General features: G+C 46.0%; 1 protein-coding gene across 1 annotated transcript; it reads right to left on the reverse strand.

The window, feature by feature from the left end:
- Nucleotides 1-2,537: 2,537 nt before the first annotated feature.
- Nucleotides 2,538-5,363, reverse strand: LOC112631668 (X-ray repair cross-complementing protein 6-like). Its single transcript, XM_025397125.1, is given in 5 exon segments — nt 2,538-3,037; nt 3,366-3,810; nt 4,149-4,239; nt 4,241-4,713; nt 5,110-5,363. Coding segments are annotated over 5 exon segments (1,710 nt in total). The 5' UTR covers nt 5,311-5,363.
- Nucleotides 5,364-16,968: the final 11,605 nt, after the last annotated feature.

Below are 16,968 nucleotides of genomic sequence, written 5' to 3' on the forward strand. Positions count from 1 at the left end.
GGTAGGGGGCAGGCATGCTGCTGAACATCCTACAATGCACAGGACAGCCCCCACAAGGAGAAGTATCTGGCTCAAATGTCAGTAGTGCCAAGATTAAGAAACCCCTTATCTATCTGATTAATAATTATCAAATACAGTGGTTTTGTTGGTGTTGGATGCAGGGAGCTGCATCCTGCTTCTCTCCATGGCAACAAATCAAAATGCAGAGGAAGCAGCAGGATTGAGTGGCGGGGAAGGCCTGTAGCTTTGACTGCGTCCTGGAGGGGTCGGGATCTCACGTTCTGCCTCTGGGTAGGACTTTGGACTGTCCCTCTCAGTGATGCTTTCCCAGCCAGGTGACACCCTCACTGCTTGGTCAGGGGTCAGTCATGAGCACGAGGCCTGAGAGGGAAGCTGAGAGTACCACTCCCACTGACTGTGATGGTCAGAGGTCAGAGACACTGTGGAACTCAGGAAGAGGACACAAACACTTCTACCAGAAGAAGGGTCCTCAGTCTATCCACACAGCCACTGGGGTGCCACGAGAACCGACCGCGTCCCCACAAAGAGAGGGCCTGGGACTGGGGAGGTTCCGCACATCAGTTCCAGTATCTCCACCTCCTCCCACTGTGAGGGAGCTGGATCAGGAACCACTGCTGGTGAATGCGGAGGAGAAGCAGCAGAGACTTCTCCCCCATGGATGAGTGTGCCAGGGCTGCAGTGACAAAGTACAACACACGGATGCGACTTACACAACAGAAATTGATTCTCTCACATTCAGAGAGCTGGAAGCCTGAGACCAAGCTGTTGGCGGGGCTGTGCTGCCTCTGAGGCACTAAGGAAAAATCTGTTCCAAGCCACACTCCTGGCTTCTGGTAGTTCCTGGGTAGTGGAGGCACTCCTCCCATCTTCACGTAGTGCTCTCCCCATGTGCACACCTGTCTCCAAATTCCCCCTTTTCAGAAGACACCAGTCATGCTGGATGAGGGGCCCACTCTACTCCAGTGTGATCTCATCTTAATCACTTACGTCTACAACAACCGTGTTTCTGAAGGTCACATGCTGAGGTACTGGGGTTAGGACTTACATCTATAAATTTTGGGGGGACACAAACCCACAACAGACCCCATGTTTGGAAAGTAGTTTCAGTGTCCCTAGCCAAGCAGGAGGATCTGAATCATGCTGGCTGCTCATGGATGCTCGTTGGTGATAGATTCTTTCCTTGTAGATATCTGTCTCCTGGAGGGTCTCCAGACCCTTCTAGTACCTGGAAGAGGTAGGGATGAGGGAGCCCCTCAGAACCCCAGCTGGACCAAGGTCCCCAAGCAGGACTTAGATAAGAGGACTTAATGTGTCAAGGCAATGGCAGTGGGGAAGTTAGCCCGCAGCCAAGAATCCATGTGACCTAAACCCAAATAGAGAAAAAAGTAAAAAGGAGGAAGGAAGGTTGGAGACTGGGGGTGAGATGTGGACAAAAAAGGACAGTTGTGCCCTGGCACACTCTGCAAAGGAAGCCCTGCAGGCTGCAGAAAATATTTTTGCACCCACACTAGTTAAATAGATTGGGGCTTCCCAAAGTGGATTCTGTGGAGTACCAGTTCTATGACAGATTAAATAGGTATTACATGAAGAAAGGGTTCCATAGCAAAATAAGTATGGGAAGCAATGCTAAACTGGATTTTAATTTCGACAGCAAAATTTTCAGAACCTTTAATATGTTAATATGGACTGTGCCTCTTCAAGAAGAGTGAATAGTAATTGGCATTCATCCACGTGATTGGATCACAGAACCTTTTTTCTCAGGAGCATCTGGCAGGGTGCGTTTGAGAAATGTTGAACCGGGTGATGGATGAGCCCATTGTGAACAAAACCACAGAGCTGATGGATGCTATAGATGATATGGCATAATATGAATATTAGATATTAAAAATTCCCAATTGACATTATCACCATATGTTCCACCTTCCCTAGATCTTCCGTCGGTTGCTATCATTGGATTCCCTTGGTTTGAGAAACATTTTTTGACGTTTATACTATTTCTTGGGAATAACTGATAAAATCGTCAACCTCGATGACACAAGTTAGCAAAGTCATTCTATGTAAAGCCACAAGCCTAGCACCAGCTATAGACATATATCCCACTTTCCCAACCCAGCCCTCCCTAGCAGGCTCCCACCTACTCATCTAAGGTGTTGTGGGCCCCCAGAAACCTGCTTAAACCAACATGGAGCAAAAACCATCATTACAGGACCCTAGAAAAGCCTCCCAGCTGCCTGTGATAAGGCATACTGAACAGACAAAAGGCCTGAGGCTCATTTTCTTTTCACTTTTTTTTTTAATAGTACAAACTTAGGACTCTTTATTCAGGCTGTAAAGTAAGGACAGCAAAGTGGGAGGGCTACACCATCACCATGCCAACAGAAAGTCTCAAAAACTTAAAGTCCCTCGACTTCTGTTGGGCAGACTCTTCCTAGCTCAGAAGAAACACATTTTAACTGGCTGAAAACAAGGCCAGGCAGCCTGGGCACGGTGTGGAAGGGTGGCTGCATGGCCTCTGGTCAGTCCTGGAAGTGCCTGGTGAGGGCTTCCAGCAGCTCCTGCTTCTTTAGCGTGCTCTTCAGCCCGTCCACCTGGCAGGCGTCTTTCAGCATGAGCACAGTGAACTTGCCCAGCGTGCTCTTGCTGATGTGGGTCTTTAGCTCCTCTTCTCAATACTCCACCTTGGGCCTTTTGCTTCCAGAACCTTCGTTATGGTGCTTTCTCTTGGTAACTTTCCCTTCAGGATTGTAATCTGGTGGGTAAACAAGCTCCTTAAACTCATCCACCAGGGATCCCAGTCTTTTATTCATTGCTTCAACCTTGGGCAATATCAGGTCCACTGCTTATTCAGTCTCCATCAAATCCAAGGCCAAGGCCTCCAGGTTCCTGAAGTACTGCTGCAGCACGGGATTCTCAAAGCTGCCACGTCTGTATGTGAAGCGGAGATTCTGAATGATAACCTTCATCTTGTCTATCTGCTCTGGAGTTGCCATGACCTTTTCAGTAAAGGGCATCTTCACCAGGCACAGCGGCTCACGCCTGTAATCCCAGCACTTTGGGAGGCCGAGGCGGGCAGATCATCTGAGGTCAGGAGTTCAAGACCAGCCTGGCCAACATGGTGAAACCCTGTCTACTAAAAACAAAAAAAAATAGCTGGGCATGGTGGTAGGCATCTGTAATCCCAGATACTCGGGAGGCTGAGGCAGGAGTATCGCTTGAACCCGGGAGGCAGAGGTTGCAGTGAGCCGAGACCACACCATTGCACTCCAGCCTGGGTGACAAGAGTAAAACTCCGTCTCAAAAACAAACAAACAAACAAACAAATAAATAAATAAAGGGCATGTTCATTTTATCATCAGCAAAGGGTAAAAAGACCAGCTGGAAGCCTGGAGGAGTCACCTGAATTTTCTGGTCATCCAAATCCTCTTCCTGTGGCACCAAAGCCACAAAATAATGGGGAATGTTCCTGCGGGGTATGTATCTGCGCAATGCTATGACCTCCTTCTCCAGACACATGATGAGCAGAGTGCTGAACAGGGTTGAGCTCCCAATCAGCAGCGACTCCTCAGGGTACATGAACAGGGAGGGCCTCAGGTAATGGTGCTTCTTCAGCATTACCAAGGGCTTGAAACCCATGAGCATCAAACCTGGATCATCAAACCATTTTAGCTCTTCTGTTTCCTCTTTTTCCAGTATAATCTGATGACTTCCATAGATCTGAGACTTCTTGGTATCGCTAAGCAGAAGCAAACTGCATGTATTTGTGTTAAATGTCCAGGTCTTGGTTTGTTTCTTTTTTTCTTTTCTTTTTCTTTTTTTTTCTTTTTTTTTGAGACAGAGTTTTGCTCTTGTCACCCAGGCTGGAGTGCAGTGCCCAATCTCGGCTCACCGCAACCCCCACATCCTGGATTCAAGCGATTCTCCTGCCTCAGCCTCCCTAGTAGCTGGGATTACAGGCATGCACCACCATGACTGGCTAATTTTGTATTCTTTTAGTAAAGACGGGGTTTCTCCATGTTGATCAGGCTGGTTCAAACTCCCAACCTCAGGTGATCTGCCCGCCTCAGCCTCCCAAAGTGCTGGGATTACAGGCGTGAGCCAACGCACCTGGCCAGGGTCTTGGTTTTCACTGGTTCATTTGTTTCCTGATAAAGCTTTATTGCAGAAGACTTGAGAGCCTTCTGGAGCAGATTACAAATGCCCACAGAGATCACTATGTCTGTTGAGCTTCAGCTTTAACCTGCTGAGTGCTTGCTTCCTGGTCTCCTTGGCGCGAACCTTCCGCAACAGGTCTTCTAGCTTGCTGGATTCCTCAAAGTGAACCCTGAGGTCCTCATCCTCGGCTATGTTGATGGTATCTCTGTAGACCCAGGATATGTCAAAGCCCCTAGGTTTCTTCAGGTGTGTCAAGTCAAGGAAGATGCCTGTATCTCGGAGATCACCAGCTTCAATCCTGGCCCAGCTGGTTTTAGAACTGTCACTGCCACGGGGGTTGTCTTCACTGGTGAACAGCATGATCCTCGTATGACTCATCTTGAACTGGAAATCACTAAAGCGGCTGGCACAGACCCACAGCACTTCACTGAGTAAGTAGTCAGATCCGTGGCCCATCAGGTCTTGGAAATGTTTTTGTCTCTGCTGCCCCTTAAACTGGTCAAGCTCTAGAATTTGTTTTGCACTTGGATTATCCAACTCCTGTAAGATATAAATATTTTTAAAATTCACTGAATTTTTGTCTTTCTCGGTACCATAGAACACCCCTGCCAAGAGATCTCGATCACTGCTTATGATCTCACTACTTATGATCTCACTGTTTATGATCTCACTGCTTATCATCTCACTGCTTATCATCTCACTGTTTATGATCTCACTGCTTATGATCTCACTGTTTATCATCTCACTGCTTATGATCTCACTGTTTATCATCTCACTGTTTATGATCTCACTGTTTATGATCTCACTGCTTATTATCTCACTGCTTATGATCTCACTGCTTATGATCTCACTGCTTATAATCTCACTGCTTATGATCTGTTTATGATCTTACTGCTTATGATCTTTCTTACTGCTTATGATCTTACTGATGTACACACTTTGGATACACTGGATGCTCATGTCAAAAGGAGTCAAATCTTCACTCTGAGATTCAAACATAGCCCTGGAGGCATCAACCAAAAAAATCAAACTATGTCTTCCTGAATATTTATGGTCTCCACTTGCTTCAAGGTTCTCTTCTTGTTCTTCTGCTTCTTCATCGCCCTCGGTTTTGTAGTACGACTCCCACCCTGACATGTTGGCTACTGTTCACTTTGGTGCAGGGAAGTGACCAACTTGGACAGAAGACAAGAATCTCTTTTCACTCTTAACTGAAAATAGTTCATGCATTTGAGTTTCCTGCCCTCCCTCCTCCCCCCTCCCCCAAAAAAACCTGGGGACAGGTAGTTTATTTGGATGGTGATCCTAGGAAGCCCAAATGAAGAAGTAGGGAAAGTGAGACCGAGAAATAAGAAAAGTCAATAATGGGTACATTAATGAGCAGGGCTCTTGTGGCAGTTGAGGTTTAGTCTTACCAGGGAACCTCTGGGAATTCATGTGGAACACGTCTTGGAATTGTGCCACCAGAGGGTGGGGTGGCTGGAGCATTTGGCTACCCACTCACCTCCCCCGTCGGCTGAAGGCTGCCCCCTGAACTGGGTTGAATAGTGTGCCCCCAAAAGTCATGTTCTTTCTGGAACCTCAGAATGTGACCTTATTTGGAAATAAAGTTGTTGCAGATGTAATTAATAAGATGAAGTCAGGCTGGGCACAGTGGCTCATGCCTGTAATCGCAGCACTGATCACTTGAGATCAGGAGTTCCAGACCAGGCTGGCCAATATGGCAAAACCTCATCTCTACTAAAAATACAAAAACTAGCCAGGCATGGTGGCAGGGCCTGTAATCACAGCTACTTGGGAGGCTGAGGCTGGAGAATCGCTTGAACCTGGGAGGTAGAGGCTGCAGTGAGCCGAGATGTGCCACTGCACTCCAGCATGGGCAACACAGCCGAGACTCCATCTCAAAAGAAAAAAAAAAAAAAAAAACAAAAGCTGAGGTCAGCCTGGAGTAGAGCCAGCCATTAATCCTATAAGACTTGTATCCTTGAGAAGAGAAGAGACACAAGAACAGGGACATACAGCAGCCATGTGAAGATGGGGGCAGGACTGGAGTGATGCTGCCACCTGCCAAGGTGTGCCAGGGACTTTCAGCAACCCCCAAGAGCCAGGAAGAGGCGAGGCAGGACCCCCCCCAGAGCCTTCAGAGAAAGTGTAGCCTTGCTGTATCAACCACCAAGGTATCAACCTTGCCTTCAGACTCTAGCCTCCAGAACTGTCAGAGAATAAATCTCTGTTGTTTTAAGTCAACCCGTTTATGGAACACTGTCATAGCAGCTCTCTGACTCTAGTGCATACTCAAAGGTGCTAAGTCCCCCACAGCTCCCCAGGTGCCCAAGAAAGCCTTCAGGCAGAGAAGCAGAGATGCAGGCACTTGAGGCGGGATGCTGCAGTGAGCTCAGATGTGGACCAAGAAGATACAGTGTGGGACATCAGCAGCATCTGCCACTATAAGTATTCCCATAAGAGGCAGTACATCAAGGCTAAGCTCATGTGCTTGGAAGTCAGGTTCGAATCTGTTCTATTATAAGTTTCAAGACCTTGGACAAGTTACATGACCTCTCTGAGACTCAGTTTTCCTTATCTGTAAAATGGGTGTGAAATCATACTTCACAGAAATGTGAGTACAAATTAGTTCAAGTCTATAAACTACCTGGCATGGTGCCAGGCACATGGCATCATTCAATAAACATAACCTGTTATTAGATATTATTAATAACTAATTAATAATGGTACTATTGGCCGGGCTCAGTGGCTCATGCCTGTAATCCCAGTACTTTGGGAGGTCGAGGTGGGCAGATCATCTGAGGTCAGGAGTTCGAGACCAGCCTGACCAACATGGAGAAACCCCATCTCTACGAAAAATAAAAAATTAGCCGGGTGTGGTGGTACATGCATGTAATCCCAGCTACTCGGGGGGCTGAGGCAGGAGAATCGCGTGAACCTGGGAGGTGGAGATTGCAGTGAGCCGAGATCACGCCATGGCACTCCAGCCTGGGCAACAAGAGTGAAACTCCATCTATAATAATAATAATAATAATAATAATAAAAGTGTTATTAAATCTTCAGTGCAGCCTTTGGAATCAAATAGACTTGAATTTAAATTTCAGCTTTGTAGATGAAAAACCTTGCGCAAGTTACTTGAGTTTCGATTTGTCCATGAAGATTATAACAATATGTGTGAAGCCGGCCAGGCACAATGGCTCATGTCTGTAATCCCAGCACTTTGGGAGGTCGAGGCTGCTGGATCGCTTGAGCCCAGAGTTCGAGACCAGCCTGGGCAGCATGGCGAAATCATATCTCTATTAAAAAGAAAAAATAAAAGTGTAAAGCCCTTGCTGGCTGTAACTTTTCTCCACAGTTCTAGAAGGCAAAAAGGATTGTCCTGGCGGCGTCTTTCGATGCTTCCCCTCAAGCAGTGCTGTGAGGTTCCAAGTGGCATTTCTGAAATCTGTGAACTCTCCCTGTACCCATGGTAGAGCAGATATGCCCTTCTCTTGACCTTGTTTGCTGGTGCTAATGCTTCACCCATCGTCCCCTGGAACTTTGTCCCTAGCACCTGCTCACCACTACCACCACCCCCATCACACTGCATCTGACTTATGCTAATAAAGCCCAAATCCCCAAAGTGACACGTAGAGTCTGGGCTGTGCCCCGGCTGGCTGCCTGGTGGGCATTCCTTTGAGTGAGAAAAGGAAGCTCAGATGCCTGCCTCCTCCTCTTGCCTTTTCGTCTGAGCTGGAAACATGGCCTCTGCCTGCGGAAACGTTGGCAGCAGCTCTATGGAAAGGGGCTGGGGACTGTGCCCGGGGACCAGATAGGCCTGCGCTTCTTTGGCTTCTCCTTGGTACGCAGACAACGAAGTGGCCAAGCAGGTGTGGCCTGGCTTGACATTAGCTGTGACAGTTTTCCACTCTCACTCTGAACTAGCAGTCAGTTGGGGGTGTGAACAGGGCAGGGAGGGTCACACCTACGGGACCCCTCCCCACTGTCCCATGCAGTGATTCCCACTATGCAAAGCCACGTGCAGCAGTGAAGCCCCTGAAATGTGACTAATGCCGTCACAATTGTATATTGATTCAAGTTTAATTTAAAAACCAATATTAAATAGAAGGAATGGGTTCTGGTGTCCTGCAGCACTGTGGGATAAATGTGGTTGACTGTCATTTATTGTATGTTTTCACAAAGCTAGAAGAGAGGATTTTGAATGTTTGCAACACAAACAAGTGATAAATATTGGAGGTGATGCATATGCTAATTACACTGCTTTGGCCATTGTACACTAAATATATTGAAATATCATGCTGTACCCATAAATGTGTACAATTATTACTTGTCAACCAAAAAGAGCGGAAAGCCTACTGCTTGATTCGGTTATTGGAAAACATTTTTAAATGTCTCTGGAACAACTTAGGTATGTGGGTCATACCTTTTACAACTGCAAATTTTATGAAATCTAAAAACAGATCAAGTATTTCCAGTTAAAATTTAGCATCTTAATTGAGATGTGCTGTAAGAATAAAACACACACTGGATTTTGAAGACGTAGAAGGAAAAAAAATGTAACATATCTCATTATAATTTTTAAAACAGGCTGGGCCCTGTGGCTCATGCCTGTAATCTCAGTACTTTGGGAGGCCAAGGGGAGGGTGGATCACCCAAGGTCAGGAGTTCGAGGCCAGCCTGGCCAACATGGTGAAACCTCGTCTCTAATAAAAATACAAAAGATTAGCTGGCTTGCTGGCGGGTGCCTGTAATCCCAGCTACTTGGGAGGCGGAGGCAGGAGAATCCCTTGAATCTGGGAGGCGGAGGTTGCGGTGAGCCAAGATGGCGCGATTGCACTCCAGTCTGGGCAACAAGAGCAAAACTCCATCTCAAAAAAAAAAAAAAAAAAAAAAATTAAAACACTGCTTAGTGGTTGAAATACTGATATTTTGGATGTATGGGGTTAAATAAAATATATTATCAAAATTATTTTACCTACTTCTTGTTACTTTTTTTTTTTTTTTTTGAGACAGAGTCTCGCTCTGTCACCCAGGCTGGAGTGCAGTGGCATGATCTAGGCTCACCGCAACCTCCGCCTCCTGGGTTCAAGCGATTCTTCTCCCTCAGCCTCCCAAGTATCTGGGACTACAGGCGTGTGCCACCATGCCTGGCTAATTTTTGTATTTTTAGTAGAGACAGGGTTTCACCAGGCTGATCTCGAATTCCTGACCTCGTGATCTGCCCCCTCAGCCTCCCGTAGTGTACTTCTTGTAACTTTTTTAGGTGGTGATCAGATAATTTAAAATTATCTATGTGGCTCACATGGTATTTCTATTAGAAGCACTGTTCTAGATTGGTAGAAGCCTAAGACATTAGAACTGGAAGGGCCTCAGGCATCTCCTAGAGTGTCCTCTCCTTTTAGAGGTGAGGAATTGGACACAGGAGGAGTTTAAATGACCTCCAGAGAACTGGAACCCAGACCTCTTTTCTCCCAGCCAAGGTTGCATAGAATGCAATGACAAGCCAAGTTGCATACGTTGAGGTAATGGATTGAAAGTATCGCACATGGTTATAACAAGGTGGTAGTGTCAGTAAGGTGTTTCAAACATGAGATGACATGTATTATTTTTGCCCTTCTCCAAGGAACCAGAGAAGATAGGAAGCATACCTTGAGATTACTCAGAGGGTCAGATTGCTTTTTTAGACATCTGCGTGCTTGGGAACCTGGATATACAAGGCCTCTTCCAGAAGCAGGATGCCTGCTCCCGTAAGGAATGTTCTTCTCTTTGCTCCTACAGGGGCAATGCAGGGAAGCAGGCTCAGGGCCCATAGGTCATCTAGTGCTTTGGGCTGAGTGTCTCCTCTGCTTCTTTCCTTGTCTCCCTCCCTTTTGTCCTTTCCAGCTTCTCCCAGTCTTTGGGGGGACAAAGGCATCTTGCTTGTGTATCTGGCTGTACCCCCGGGGGATGTGGTTGTGCATTTGAATGTGAGCTGAGTATGGAGTGGTAGTGGCTGTGGGCTATGAAGGCTGGTGGGGGGGCTTCCCAGTGTCTGGGTGAGTGGGGAGTGGACAGGAATGGAGGGGTGCTTTTAAACAGGTCCCGTAGACCAATGGAGAACTGGGGAGTTGAGACTGTAGTGTGAGGCTGTCTACCCAGGTGGATGTGGCTATGGGCAGTTGTGCGTACAGTGGTGTGCCTGCGGTTATGTGCGCTTGTAGAGCATGGTGTTGTGTGGCCATTTTACATCAGAACACAGCGTTTCCTGTCGACACCCAAAGCATTGCAATAAATTGCGATTAGATCACTATCACCTAGTAATTTCCCTTCCTTTTCCTTCCCTTCTTCCTTCCTCACTTCCCCCTCTTTCCCTCCTTCTCCTGTCCCTTCTTTTCCTCTCTGTATTCCATTTCAAGCTTACAGAACTCTTGCTGGGAGCCAGGCACTATACTGGGTGTCATGCATGTCCGTGTGAAGAGACCACCAAACAGGCTTTGTGTGAGCAATAAAGCTCTTTAATCACCTGAGTGCAGGCGGGCTGAGTCCGAAAAGAGAGTCAGCGAAGGGAGATAAGGGTGTGGCCATTTCATAGGATTTGGGTAAGTAAAGGAAAATTACAGTCAAAGGGGGGTTGTTCTCTGGTGGGCAGGAGTGGGGGTCACAAGGTGCTCAGTGGGGGAGCTTTTTGAACCACGATGAGCCAGGAAAGGGAATTTCACAAGGTAATGTCATCACTTAAGGCAAGGACCAGCCATTTTTACTTTTTTTGTGGTGGAATGTCATCAGTTAAGGCAGGGGCAGGGCATTTTCACTTCTTTTGTGATTCTTCAGTTACTTCAGGCCATCTGGGTGTATACATGCAAGTCACAGGGGATGCGATGGCTTGGCTTGGGCTCAGAGGCCTGACACTGGGATTATTTGTCTCTTGTCTTTTCTCCCCATCAACACACCCCTCAAAGTCCCAGTGTGACTGACCTCCATTTTAGTGTTGTGATTATGACAGCTTCAGATTTAGTGCTGTGACTATGATATGTGGGGATCGGGTCTCACTCAGTAACTGGTGGAGGCTGGTACTGTGTTCCCTCAATAAGTCGTGGTTGATGTAAACTTGCTGCAGCCCCTCCTCTCCAAGAAGAAGGGGAGTGTGGGAATGAGCTGGGGGAAGCTGTGACTAAGTGGCTTGTTTTGTTGAGGACAGGGGTACCTGACCAGGCGGGTGATTCGAGTCTGATAGCCTGTGTCCCTGCTGTGTCCTCTCCTGGAAGGTCCATCCTAGACCCTGGAGATGTAACCAGGTATGCAACAGCTCAGTCATGGTCAGCACAGTGTATGGCCTGGGCTGGCTCTGAGATGCTGGGGCTTGCCTTTGTGGTCACCACAGTCTTTCCCCCTGGGCAGAGGCCTGAACTGCCTGGCTGCCTGCAATAGTCTCAGGGCCTCAGGACCCACTTACAGGGCTTAGCCCCTGAAGGGTATCATAGGATCTCTCAGAGGTGCCTGGTCCTCCATCAGGGCCAGCAGCCATGGGATCATTTCTCTTCCCTCAGGCTGCTGGTGGCTGAGTGGCCCATTGTCACCCTGGTCCTGGCTCAGTGGGAAGGGGTTCTGGGTGCACATGTGTCTCAGAACCTAGTGACTGCCACATGACACACTGAGCCCTGGTTTGTCTATCCTTCCAGGCCTATGCTCAGCCAGGCTCATTGTCCAAACCTGGTACCTCACTGGCACAGCTGCTGTGGTGCTCATGAATGGGTTTGAAAAGCAAAGGGACTTGCTGTCTTCAAAAAAGACTCTTTGGAAATTAGAGTCTGACTCCTGTTTGCTTCATCTTTTTGCTCAACCCCATTTTCATACAGCAAATTGGGGAGAGATAAGGGAATGTCATGGAATTTGAAATGTCAAGAGACACGGGTGCCTTGGAGATCTGCAACACCACCCAGCCCCATCACTAACTCTTTTTTGTGCAGTTTCTGAACTTCTCCAGGCCTCAGATTTTCAAATCTGTCAAATGAGAACATCTAATCAATCAGTGGATAGGGGTGTTATTTAGGTGAAATGAACTACCCAATGAGAATATAGTTTGCAAAAGAACAAAAGGAAGGAAAAAAGCAAATGGTTATTTGGCACTATGGTATGCTTCATAGACTGCATCTCAGTTTAGACTTTGGCTCTGGAGATCAACAGACGCCCTTACTCCACCAACCTTTTTTTTTTTTTTTTTTTTTGTATTTTTTTTACTAGAGACGGGGTTTCACCATGTTGGTCAGGCTGGTGTCCAACCCCTGACCTCAAGTGATCTCCCTGCCTTGGCCTCCCAAAGTGCTAGGATTACAGGCATGGGCCACTGCTCCCGGCCCCCACCAACCTCTTTTCCTCAAACTCTGTATCTTATCTTTGCTCTTCTTAGGGCTTGACCTCAGTAATTCCCAAGCAATATCCTAACCATGCAATAAACATGTGAGGTAAACTGTCAATAGTGTATAGACAACAACTAGGAATCAAAGTCCTGGCCTCCAGTTAGAGCCGTGCCACTCCTGTGTGATTTAGACAAGGCATCCAAACCCTCAGGGCTTTCTGATCACAAACGTCCCTGAGTCTGCAAGCCCTCAGACATAAAACCAGGTGCCTTAACTTGGCATTCATCATCTCTATATTCTGGTCTCAATTGTCCTTTTCCATCCTTAAATTCCTTTTTCCACCTGTCCTGAACTCTCGTGGTGCTCCTACAACCCTGCACTTCCCCTGCACATACACAGGCTCTCACTGCCCTCCCTCCATGAGTGCAGGACACCCAAGATGCTTATAGCAGTGCTGCCTGCACAGTATGTGCTCTGTGAATAGCAGCATTTGTCATTTCTGCCCAGACTGCCCACTGCTGGTTTTCAATGCCTACCTCATCCACTCAACATTACCACGAAGTACTCTAGCCAAAAATCTTAAAGTGGATTCTAACCATCAGATTAATCTAGACTGTGGGACATTGTAGAAGAAAATTGGCCCAGATCCTTCAAAGACATCAATGGTAGGGCAGACCATAAAGAAAAATGTGGGGAAGAATGTTGTAGATTTACGGGCAAACTCTAGACTGTTCTAGACTAGATTGACAATGAAATGCAACATGTGATCCTTGAGTGGTTCCCAGATTTTTAAAAAGAGGTATAAAGAATATTACTGGGACAATTACAAAAATTTGACTGTGGTCTGTGTGGTCCATAGTCTACTAAGACTGCCATAACAAAATATCTGAGATGGGGTAGCTTAAACAGCAGAAATGTATTTTCTCATAGTTCTGGAGACTAGAAGCCCCAGATCAAAGTGTCAGCAGTTTGGTTTCATCTGAGGCCTCTCTCCTCTCACCTTTTCACTGCATCTTCACATGATCTTCCCTCAGTGCCTGCGCACATCTGTGTCCTCATTTCCTCTTTTTTTTTTTTTTGAGACGGAGTTTCCTTCTGTTGCCCAGGTTGGAGTGCAGTGGCATGATCTTGGTTTACTGCAACCTCTGCCTCCCGGGTTCAAGTGATTCTCCTGCCTCAGCCTCCCAAGTAGCTGGGATTACAGGTTTGTGCTACCACTCCCAGCTATTTTTTGTATTTTTAGTAGAGAAGAAGTTTCACCATGTTGGCCTCAAGTGATCCACCCACCTTGGCCTCCCAAAGTGCTGACATTACAGGCGTGAGCCACCGCACTCAGTCTAATTTCCTCTTCTTATAAGGACACTAGTCATTTTGGTTAGGGCTCACCCATGTGACCTCATTTAACCTTAATTACATCTTTAAAAAACCCTATCTTCAAGTATAGTCACAATCTGATGTACTAGGGGTTGGGACTTCAACATGTAATTGTTAGGGTAGACATAGTTGAGCCCATAACAGTCTGTATATCGATGCAAATAGTACGTTAATCTGAAATTAATTGGACAAGACATCGTTGTTCTATAGAAAGTGCTTGTTCTTAGCATATGTATGCTGAAATATTTAGGGGTAAAGAGTCATGATGTCTGCAACTTTCTCTCAAATGGCACAGAAAAAAAAAATTGAGAGAGAACAAATGTGACAAAATATTAAATAGTAAATCTAGATAATGGGTATAAGATATTCCTTGTAATATTCTTGCAACTTTTCTATGGATTTGAAATTTTCAAAATAAAAACGTTGGAAGGAAAGAATTTTATCTCATCCTCAAGGTCCCTGACCGCCAAAAATATGATGTCCCCCTATTATGTGCTCAAAGTGGCTGTTCTTTTCTGCCTCAGCATTCATCTCTGTTTATTTTGTATTGGGATTTTGTTTGACTACCATCTGTCTGTCTAAGCTACACAAAGACAGATACTGGCCTGCTTGGCTCATGTCTGCACACCAGCAGCTGGTACAAGGCCTGGCACTCAATCATATTGAATTGAATCAATGAATGAATGAATATTGTCATGGTTTGAATATTTGCCTCCTCCAAAACTAATTTTGAAATTTAATCTCCTGCAAACCTACAGCCATCTGACCTTTGCCAAAGTCGACAAAAATAATCAATGGGGAAGAGCTCCCTATTCAATAAATGATGCCGGGATAACTGGCCAACTATATGCAGAAGAATGAAATTGAACCTTACCTCTCACCATACACAAAGAGTAACTCAAGATGGATTAAATATTTAAATGTAAGACCTCAAACTATTTAGAATCTTAGAAGAAAATCTAGGAAACATCATTCTGTACATTGGCCTTGGGAAAGAGTTTATGACTAAGTCCGCAAAGGCAACTGCAACAAAAACAAAAGTTGACAAGTGGGACCTAATTAAACTAAAGAACTTCTGCACAGTAAAAGAAACTATCAACAGAGTGGAGAGACAACCTACAGAATGGATGAAAATATTTGCAAACTATACACTTGACAAAGACCTAAGATCCCCAGAATCTATAAGGAGCTTAAACAATTCCACAAGCAAAGCACAAATAACCTCATTAAAAAGTAGGCAAGGCTGAGCACAGTGGCTCATGCCTGTACTCCCAACACTTTGGAGGTCTGAGGTTTAAGACTGCTTGAGGCCAGGAGTTTAAGACCAGCCTTGGCAACAGAGCAAGACTCTGTCTCTTCAAAAATATAAGAATTAGCCAGATGTGGTGGCACACAACTGTAATCCCAGCTACTCGGGAGGCTGAGGTGGGAGGATCCCTTGAGCTCAAGAGTTTGAGGCTACAGCGAGCCATACTTGCACCACTGAACTCCAGCGACAGAGCAAGATCCCATCTATAGGAAAAAGAAAAAGTGGACAAAAGGTGTGAACAGACACTTCTCAAAAGAAGATATACAAGTAGCCAATCATGAAAAAATACTCAACATCAGTAATTATCAGAAAAAAGCAAATCAAAACCATCTGAGTGTTTACCATCTGACAGATACCATCTCATACTAGTCAGAATGGCTATCACTGAAAAGTAAACACACATACACACAAACATGCTGGTGAGATTGCAGAGAAAAGAGAATGTTTATACACTGTTGGTGGGAATGTAAATTAGCTAAGCCACTGTGGAAAACAGTTTGGAGATTTCTCAAAGAACTTAGAACTACCATTTGAACCAGCAATCTCATTACTGGTATCTATCCAAAATAATATAAATTATTTATCAAAAAGACACATACATTTGTATGTTCGTTGCAGCACTATTCACCAAAGCAAAGACATGGAATCAACCTACATGTCCATCACCAGTGGACTGGATGAAGAAAATGTGGTACATATATACCATGGAATGCTATGCAGCTATAATAAAGAAGAAACTCATGTCCTTTGCAGCAACATGGATACAGCTAGAAGCTATTATCCTAAGTGAAATAATGCAGGAACAGAAAATCAAATGCTGTGTGTTCTCACTTATAAGTGGGCGCCAAATTCTGGGCACTCCGAGATACAAAGATGAGAAAAATAGACACTGGGAACTACGAAATGGGCGAGGAACAGAGGGTGCAGAGATTGAAAAACTATCTATTGTGCACTGTGCTCACTAGCTGGGTAACGGGATCGATCATACCTCAAACCTCAGCATCATGAGATATACGCATATAACAAACCGGCACGTGTACCCCTGACTCTAGAATAGAAGTTGAACTTAAAAGATACACACACACACACACACACACACACACACACACACACAGACACGAGAGACAGATTTAATTTCCAGTGTGGCAATATTGAGAGGTGAGGCCTTTTAAGAGGTGATTGGGTCACGAGGGCTCCTGTCATAATCCATTTGTGGGTTAATGACTTAATGGGTTATCACAGAAGCGGGACTGATAGCTTTATTAGAAGCGGAAGACTGTCCTGAGCCGGGACTAGCCTGCCCAGACGCCTCGCCATGTGCTTCCCGTGCAGTCTCAGGACTCTGCAGGGTCCCCACCAGCAGGAAGGCCCTCGCCCATGCAGCCCCGCCACCCCTGAGTTCTAAGCCTCCCTAACTATTAGGAATAAATTTCTTTTCTTTACAAATTACCTAGTTTCAGGTATTCTGTTATAAGAAACAGACAAGGGACTAAGACAAACATAGATGGGGCCAATCAAGGACAGACCAGACACATCCGAGGTTGCGGGGGAGGAGTCTAGATCCAGAAGTTTCCCTGGAAGTTCATGAATGTCAGAGTGTGCCACTCTCCGGCCTTTGCTTCTTTGCCTCATTTATTTCTCCTCCTCCTCCAGTCCTTTCCTCTCTCTAGCCCCTCAGCTCCCTCCTTTTTTTCCCCCGGCCCGTTGCTATTGAATTCCTGGCGGTCGATGAGGTCCTGGGCTCCGGAGCCAGGCTGGGGCTCCCCGGAATTC

The sequence above is a fragment of the Theropithecus gelada genome, chromosome 9, assembly GCF_003255815.1.
Source record: "Theropithecus gelada isolate Dixy chromosome 9, Tgel_1.0, whole genome shotgun sequence".
In the NCBI taxonomy this organism is placed as follows: Eukaryota; Metazoa; Chordata; class Mammalia; order Primates; family Cercopithecidae; genus Theropithecus; species Theropithecus gelada.